At 45.1% G+C, this 9,714-nt stretch overlaps 1 protein-coding gene across 1 annotated transcript; it reads left to right on the forward strand.

Moving 5' to 3' along the window:
- Positions 1-5,467: 5,467 nt before the first annotated feature.
- Positions 5,468-9,512, forward strand: tomt (transmembrane O-methyltransferase; the record flags this gene model as incomplete). The annotated part of the gene is made up of 4 exons (XM_079514065.1): positions 5,468-5,729; positions 6,764-6,960; positions 8,518-8,640; positions 9,315-9,512. 4 exons carry the CDS (start codon positions 5,468-5,470, stop codon positions 9,510-9,512), a joined length of 780 nt encoding a protein of 259 aa, XP_079370191.1.
- Between the last annotated feature and the right edge of the window lie 202 nt (positions 9,513-9,714).

The raw sequence follows: 9,714 nt of genomic DNA on the forward strand, positions 1-9,714 counted from the left end.
ATTTAGCTATTTAAAAATAGCAGATCTACAAGCTCATAGCGCGCCACCGAGTGGCGCGCTATGAACTTGTAGCTCTGCTATTTTTGAAAAATCGTGAAAATATATATATATTTTTTTGAAAATATTTTGGGGACCCCCCAAAATAATTTGGCGACCCCCCGAGGGGTCGCGACCCACGGGTTGAGAACCCCTGGCTTACATCACGTGGTTGGTTGTCAAATGTTTTCGTGCCAAGGACCCCCAAATTGATGATATGTATTTGGCCGCAGGGCCCCGTCTGGCCGCAGGGCCCCGTCTGGTCGCAGGGCCCCGTCTGGCCGCAGGGCCCCGTCTGGCCGCAGGGCCCCGTCTGACCGCAGGGCCCCGTCTGGCCGCAGGGCCCCGTCTGGCCGCAGGGCCCCATCTGGCCGCAGGGCCCCGTCTGGCCGCAGGGCCCCATCTGGCCGCAGGGCCCCATCTGGCCACAGGGCCCCATCTGGCCACAGGGCCCCGTCTGGTCGCAGGGCCCCATCTGAAAAGGTCTTGTGCCAGGGAGGGCCAGCCAGAACAGAAGATTTGTGTTAAAGAACTGCAAAATGTTTGGGTACGGGGCGGCGGCGGTGGCTCAGGGGTAGAGTGACCAGATGGAAACCGCAAGGTTGCCAGTTCAAACACGGGCTCCCCCAGAGTTAAGGTCATTACACACTGGCGAATTAGCGACGCGAATTAAAAATTCGACACCGGAGCGAACACCGGAGCGAACAAATAAAGAGCGAAAACGGTCGCATTTTCGCACATTCGCACATTCGCCACTGCTGTGGAAGCTTGCATTGACTTCAATTGGTTTTAAAAAAAGGCGAATTATTCGCACGAATAATTCGCGTCGCTAATTCGCCAGTGTGTAATGACCTTTAGTGTCGAAGTGTCCTTGAGCAAGACACTGAACCCCTAATTGCTCCTGATGTGCTGGTTGGTGCCTTGCATGGTGTCTGCTGCCATCAGTGTGTGAATGTGTGTGTGAATGGGTGAATGTAATGCACAATCTATGTAAAGTGCCTTGGATAAAGGCGCTATATAAATGCACCATTTACAAGCTTGCAAAGCGAACTTGTACATCTGCTATTTTTGAATACCCAACATATTTGAATAAAGTGGGTAAAATGATTGTGATGCTGTATTAGTTTTATTTATTTATTATTTTATTTTTGTCATAGGGTGCCAATTTCAAATAATACTCTTTCCACCACAAATAGTGAATGACTGCAGCTTCTTCCAGCGGTGAAATTCTCCTTTAAGGACAGTCTCATGCAGCCTTAGCCTGGCTAATAAGCCAGACTAATATCACACAACACTGTCGCGGTATATCAGTCTGGGCTGGCTCCACTTGGATTTCATTTCCCGGGGGGCGGGTTCAAACATTTTCTCTTTGACGCAATTGGTCAGAGCTACTGTCAGTCAAAAGTCTCAAGCATTGAACGTCACTGTACCAAAGCCCGCCCATATTGCATACCGTGTCCCGATTGGTCCGACCGGTTCTCGATTGTAGGAAAGAGGCGTGCTACTGAGCCTCGCCAGACCGAAATCCGCTGGTAGGCAACTTTTTTTTGCCAACGGCTGATTCGGTCTGGTTTATTAACCAGGCTAATGCAGCCTAGCCTCGGAAACCCAGACGTTTTTATTTCCAGGAAGCCTACGATGTATTTAATCTGCTGTACCTGAACTGGAAAACATACATTTGCAACGTGTCTTTGAAATGTAAATATAGTTGTCTGTGTTTTGACAGATACATACAGTATATGTTAATGTTTATGACTGTTATTGTCTCCACCAGGCCGAAGGCATGGGGAGAGAGTATGTTTTGCACTCCGTCCGTCCGTCCGTCCATCCGTCCGTCCGTGTGTCCGTGTGTCCGTGTGTCCGTCTGTGAACAGCTAATCTCTGGCAACGTTAACCCGGTCGATGCCAAATTTTGTACACACACTCCCTGGATGCCAACGATTAACCTCTGCCCCAACATTTCCAGAACGGCCTGTTATAGCGCCACCAGGAGGCCGCTTTGTGCAAAACAAGTTTTTGGACAGTACACCTACAGATTTTGTCCAAACATCACACAAATTGGTACACAGTCTCTCTAGAGCCATTCAACGAAACAGGTCTTTCAGATTTCTCAGACTCCATCCTGATTGGCTAAGATTGGCTTCCAAAGTTCGCAGGAGTGCTCAGTTTCGAACAAAATGCTGCAAATCATGAACACATCGTGTGATTTCCGTGAAATTGTGCACACACATTCCCACTAGGCCGAGGAAGAAATGCCACGTGAACATTTTCAACTCAGCCTCATGGTGGCGCTATAACTGGCCGAAAAGTGTTTTTACCTCTAACTGCACGGATCTGTGGATAACTTTGTATGCCAACTCTCTATAGGCCAAGGAAAAACCTTTGCCTGGAATTTTTCACATCTTTATAGCGCCACCAGGAGGCCGACATATGTAAAACACATTTTCTAATATTACTCCTTCAGATTTTATCCAAATTTCACGCAAATCGGTACACATGCTCTCCATAGTCATGTGATCAAGACGGGTTTGTTTGATTTCTCATAATCCACCCTCATTGGCTACGATTGGCTTCTAAACCTTTCAGGAGTAGCCCGCTTTGTACCTGTTTTGTACAAATCGCCACAACTACTCAACGCAGCGTCCGATTGCGGTGAAACTGTGCATGCATATTCCCACTAGGCTGAGGAAGAAATGCCACTTGACAGTTTTCAAATCAGCCTCATGGTGGCGCGACAACAGGTCAAGCCGCGTCTCTCTCACTCACACACATACACACACACGTTTATATATTACTCCTAAACATTTTGCCAAACATCACACACACTCCTATCCTCCTGGTGGAGACCTGTGCCCAGAAGGGTCTGTCAATAAAATCATAAATTAATCAATTAAAACAAACTACAAAATACAAATCAGCCCTATTTTATACTTTTTTATATAAATTGTCAAACATGCCCAAAATAGCCGATCTACAAGCTCACAACGCACGTTTTGTGAGATTGTCAATGAGCAATATTTTGGTCAAAATTTGACAAATGGTCAAATATCCATATCATCCAGCACTACTCTGATACTGAATGTTAGTGTTTCTCAAAGTGGGGTGCTGGGATCCTCAGGGGTCCTTCAGATGGTTCCAAATGGACCCTTACAGGTACAGTATGCTGCTGCAACTCTCAGTGTACAAAATGGAACCAAATGGATTCTCACCCAAATGGACACTCATTTGTACACTCATTTGTACTTTTAAGAGAAGTTTGTAAGTTTGAGAACCACTGCTGTATTTAGTGTAAAGTATTTGCAGTTTTCTGGACCTTTCTCAGTAGAGTGCATGTGAAACCGAACTCCACACACGCCTGCACACCTGTTACTGCTGATAACCTGATACCCCCCCAAAACATCTCTGACACTGATGTCTCTCTAGCTGTCTCTCTATTCCTCCCAGGCAGCATCTTAACTATATTAAAGTGTACATCATGTATTCATCCCATTGTGGCTAACAAAGGCCACTTTCATTATCGTACAAGGTCTATTGTAAGCTTAACTGGTCATTATGATATAGTTTTATTTGGGACCAATGCCTCATGTTTGAATAATTTCACTGGCTGCGGGGCTATGTATGAATTATTTAAACAGTCGGCTCATTTACCTCCTGTTCCAATGAACACAGTCAGAGTGACACAACTGTTTTAAAGCTCACTCGCCACCGCCGTTGTGATCTTAATGTGCTGCTGTTCTGCGTTCGCCAAACCTGCTGTGTAACAGGTGAGTTTGTGTGTTTTTAAAGGAAGTGTTATACACAGTAGTTTGTATTAGGGACTATGCTTTTAGAATACACAATGCAGGTTCCTTTTTGAGGGGCGCTATGCCCCTCCTATACTGCTTTTGTCCCCTCACGTCTCATATTGGCCATTGATTTGCCAATGAAAGGAGAAATTAGGTCATATGTGCCTCAAATTTGATGTAAATTTGTGGCAACACAAACAGGGAACACAAAAGGGAAAATGTATGTCATATGTAGATGAGCAAATCAGCTAACCAATCACATCAATTCAGTTGTTCATGATATGATGTATGATGATGTATAATGACTCACTTCACACGGGTGTGGTTTTTTTCTGCAGTAGAATTTCTGCTGCTTCAGGTGACCATCATCTTGGAGAAAAAAATTAAAAAAGTAAAGATGATAATAATCTAATATGATGTGTGTAGTTCTTTATAGATCTAGCCTCTTATTTTTTATCTCAAAGTGCACCAGATTGAAGCATTTTCAAATTTCATCGCAAATTTACATTCCCCCCCCCCCCCCCACAGCGTGGCAGTGCGTGGGGGGGACACATAAGATAATCTTGCATAGGGCCACCTGCCCTCCTAGAAACAGCACAGAGTAGAAAGATAGAGGCAGCTCTTGAATGATCACATAGAATAAGATAAATGTAGTCTCTATAGAGTTGTATTTCAAATTGCGTTTACATGAATCAAGATGTGGTTACTTTTGAAATGTGTTACTTTTGTAACAACATTTCTTGTATTGTCATGCATGATTCATCAGATCAATTTAAATATTTGTGGAATCTTGCCACTTGTATACAATAGCCACATATACAGCTAATAGCTATTAGCCTACATATTGTAGACTGTGAGACAGAGTGCAGGACCATGCGGTGTTCATCCTTTACATCACAGTTGTAAAAATCTATTATGTGGTGAGTTTGATAGCGTTTGAAAGAAAGAAAAGGATGATTCAGGGGGGCACTACATCTCAAAGTGGGGTTTTGGGTCCCCCAGAGGTCCTTGAGGAGGTTCCATGTCTTAGATCATCAGGGCTCTTCAATTTCTTTCAGGCCAAGGAGCCTAAAGGTTAGCTGAGAGACAGATGAAACAGGGACCTCCATACTACATACTGTATAAAATGATGTTGCAGATTAAACCTTTTCATAGATTTCATTCATGTTTTTTGTTTATTTCAGACATTTAACCTCTTAAACACACATCACTTAGTAAACCTGACCTTTGGCTCTGTACTTGGTCTGCTCCTTTGTCCCTCTAGTCTACACCAAACGACTTCAAATAGCCAATCTGCGAGGAACTTTGAGCTCGTAGATCTGCTATTTTCGGGTATATAATGACTCAAGTCATTATATATCAGCTTGCATTCCATTCTCTTGCATATTGTACCTTAGTGGGGCTTTCTGTAGTTGGCTCCCATAGGGTCAATTTACTTGCCTCAAGTTCTGGGTGCCTGCATGACGCAGTGCCCTGCCAGCCTCATTCTTCTCTCTCTGACTTTCAAATGGACCCTTGCTGTAACCCTTCAAGGGTCACAGCAAGGGTCACCCTTGCAGGTCTGAACACTGGATCTAATGCATGTCAAACAGAATAACTGCACTATAGAATAACTGATTTATGTAGCTTTTCTCACACACATCAGGATGGTGTCTCCTGCCATCGCCCTGGCATTCCTGCCTCTGCTGCTGACTCTGCTCATCCGCTACCGCTACTACTTTGCACTGTTCTACCAGGCGGTTCTGGTGCGGATATGGAGGGACTGTAGGACCGGGCTGAGCCGCGAGGAACGCGCCTTCCAGTACATCCTGACCGAGGCCACGCCCGGAGACCCCGAGTCCATCCTGAACGCATTCGATGACTGGTACAGCAAGGTGGAGTACATCAGCATCCTCGGGCCCAAAAAAGGTGAGGATTAACCAATGAACGCCTCTATTCTTAGTGAAATGGACCAGAGTCATAGATATTTTAAAAAAAATCACACCTGTGTGAAGTGAGGGGCACTAATATATTAAAGTCTAACTCATGTTGCTATGATTAGGTGATGTAATGGTGACAAAACAAATTGTCAATTGCGTCAATCTTTCCATCTGGTTCCCCTCCACTCAGGTCCCTCATTGCTTGCACCACACCACAACAGCTCACTGGAACACAGTCTTGAATGGCTGCTATGCACACAAAGGGGTGTTTAGTGGAACGCATTGCAGGACAAAATATCACGCAACCTCAGTGACAATGTACAAACATTCCTGTGTCATTCAGATTCCATCCATCTTCATCTCTGTTATAACCCAGACATCTTTACATCTTTGACACCTACCGGTAGGCCTAATACACCAGATGTTGTAGTGGTTGATGAAGAGTTCCGAAGAAAATCTGTATTAGAGATGGCCTGCACCTATACTATAGGTGCAGGCCATCTCTAATACAGAATTTCCTCCCTATAGGTCCTATAGGGAGCGTACCTATGTTCTCTAGGTTGAAGGTTCTATGTTAAGCCTTTGACTATAGCCTAGCTTATGACCAAGGTCATTAAATACCAACCACTTCAACATACCATCTCAGAGCTGGGCTATAGGTGCAGACTATTTGTTTTTATATTTGGTAGCTTAGGTCCTATAGGTCCTAGGACCTAAGCTACCAAATATAAAAACAAATAGTTGTTGAAACCCTCTAACAACCAGTCTGTGCCGATGTCCTAGGACCTAGGACATTGGGACAGACTGGCTGTTAGAGGGTTTCAACAACTTGGGATGCCCAAAAAGGAGGCAAAGTACTGTGCTGTCTCTGCCATAATTGGTCTGGAGAAGAGACACTGTTACTTATACCCTTAAAGTACCGAGTCTGAGTGATATATAATGCTTATTGTATTATGACGACATTTACCATGTGCTTTGTTTCATGTGGACATGAATAAATCCTTAAAATCTGGGTTTTTCTAGGTAAGATCCTGGACAGACTGCTGCTGGAGCGCAGTCCAATGACAGTGCTGGAGCTGGGTGCCCACTGCGGGTACAGCACGGTGCGCATGGCCCGGGCACTGCCACCCGGTTCCAAGATCTACAGCTTGGAGATGGACCAGGGCAACGCCACCATAGCCGAGAAGATCATACGCCTGGCGGGCTTTGATGATGACATGGTGAGAGGACGGACGGACGGACACACACACACACACACACACACACACACACACACACACACACACACACACACACACACACACACACACACACACACACACACACACACACACACACACACACACACACCACACACACACACACACACACACACACACACACACACACACACACACACACACACACACACACTTAGTACTGTAATCGGCTGGGTATGTCGGTGTTGTCCGTCTGCCAATCAGGGATCGACTGGCTATGTATGTCGGTGTTGTCCATCGGCCAATAAGGGACCACCATTCTTGATGACGTAACTAAGGTACGTTTGGTGATCGACTGGGTATGTATCTATGCATGTATGTATATGTACAGTATGTATGTCAGGGTATGAATGGTCATGGTCCCTTATTGGCTGTTGATGGTGACGTAACTAAGGTACGTTTTAAGGTTGGTATAAGGTCAATAACGGATCTAAAGGATTTAGAACAGCAGTTGTAATAGACATTAGTTAGTAGCAGTACATGTATGGCCTACTTGTGTACAAGGCGCAAGTTGGCACCTTGACAGAGTGCATTTCTAGTTAGCACTATTGCCTCACAGCACGAATATCCTTACCATTTACAATTTAGGCATTAATCCAGAGTGATTTACATCATCATGAATCATACGTAAGCTAAGAACCTAACAGTGGAATATCTATATAATGAAACTATTCATATACTATATAGTGCTATGTCTACATAAAATGCTATCTAAGTTAGATAGCATTAGATAAGTTGAGCCTTTGCATACGCCTGTAAGGTCGTCGGGGCTAGGGCAAGTGCTACGGCAAGTGCTACGGGCTAAGATGGAGTCCGAAGAGGTGGGTTTTCAGACTACGGCGGAAGACTGGGAGTGAGTCTGCAGTTCTGATTGCAATGAGAAGTGCATTCCATAGTTTTGGAGCCAGACGGGAGAAGAGTTTGGGACGTGTGGAGCGTTGTCCCGCCACCCTCCCAGCACATGGAGGTTTCTTTCTGTCCGAAGTATGCATGTTCCACTGTTTTTGCATTGGGTTTGCTACGGTTCCCTCCCACACAAAAATACATACATGCTACAGTAAGAGTACATACATCTGCCAATGCCCTTGAGCAAGTTACTGGCTGGCGTTACTACTGGAGTTGGTCCCCAAGCGCTGCACTGTCCACACATTGTCACTCTCAAGTCGAACTGTAGTAAGCTGGGGCAACATCCCACCGTGATGCGTCACCCACCTGACGAGACGGGATCCCCTGGGAAGCGCAGTTCTCACTCTGACCCAAGTCACAATATTTTGAGGACTCAGATTAAAACAAGACAGCCCTGTGAGGTACCACCGAGTGAGGCTGCTTCTGGCGACTCATCACCATTTAAGTTCTCCCATCACGTCAACGGCTGACGATGTGACGCTGTCGCTGTGTCTCCTGCGTCAAACAGGTGACGCATGGTCCCGGTTGATGCAACAGGTGTGAGAATATGTTGTCCCTGTTTACCATTGGTTGCGTCAAATCGTAAATAGTTATTGACCTGTTTGTGTCCAGGTGGAATTGATTGTGAAGCCCTCGGATGAGGTCATTCCTCAGCTGCGCTCTGACTACGGTGTGCAGACGTTGGACTTTGTCTTCATGGACCACTGGAAGAAATGCTACAAGCCGGATCTACAGGTAAGACAACACGGAACCTTCTGGTCTACAGGTAAAGGATAAGACAACCTTCCCATCCAGTGGTGGTCATGGAAGAAGTTCTCAGGTATTTTACTTATTTTCGTCTACCCAGTGTCTCATTGGTGGGCTGTGGACCAAACATGCCTACCAGTGTCATCATGGGGATTCAAAACTAATAGAAACTAGTCTTTCTCTCCCTGGCAAGTTTGCATGCTGAAACAGAAACCATGGATCGTGCATTTATAAAAACATAACACAAAGTTTGAAATCTTGACTACAGATTATCTCATTAGTATAGGCAGGTTTCTGATCCTGCCTACCTGCCTCCACAGCCCACCAATGAGACAGATAAATGTTGCCATCTTATAATAATGACCAATTATATGAAGATAGGTTGAAAATGGGTGAAGTGGTGCTTTAAGGCATTTGAATAGAATAAAAATACAAAGTAATTGGCATCAAAATACAATACGCTACCTGCCTAAAGTAAAAGTACTCATTATACAGAATGTGAGCTGGTAGAAATAAATCTCCAATGTAGGCTATATTATTATATCTATAGCTGTCACACACAGATGCTTTCTTAATGGCTTAATTTTCAAGGTCAGCATACAGTGGCTGAGTGACACAACCAGAAATGTGTGAATAATTCCAGACCTTCTTTGTGTTTTTAGCTGCTGGAGGGTTCTGGTCTGCTGGGAAAAGGCTCCATGATCCTGGCTGACAACGTGCTGTTCCCTGGGGCTCCCAACTTCCTGCGACACGTACGCAGGAGCGGCCTGTACGAATGGAGGGTCCACCGCGCCTGCCTGGAGTATAGCCGAGGCATCAGGGATGGCATGGCTGAGCTCATATACCAGGGAGTCAAATAGAAAACCACTGGTTCCCAAATTGGGGTCCCAGAGGCTGTGCAATACCACACATGGTCACTCCAGCCCATCATGAACTAATGACTCTCGCTCATGTCCAAAAATCTGCTGCATTCGGTCTAATTGAGGGTTTCTTGCTTTGCTTTTCTAACATCCATTTTTATGACAATACTGTATACTGTAGTATACCCAGCTTGGATAAACT

This window comes from Electrona antarctica, assembly GCF_951216825.1.
Source record: "Electrona antarctica genome assembly, chromosome: 11".
NCBI lineage: Eukaryota > Metazoa > Chordata > Actinopteri > Myctophiformes > Myctophidae > Electrona > Electrona antarctica.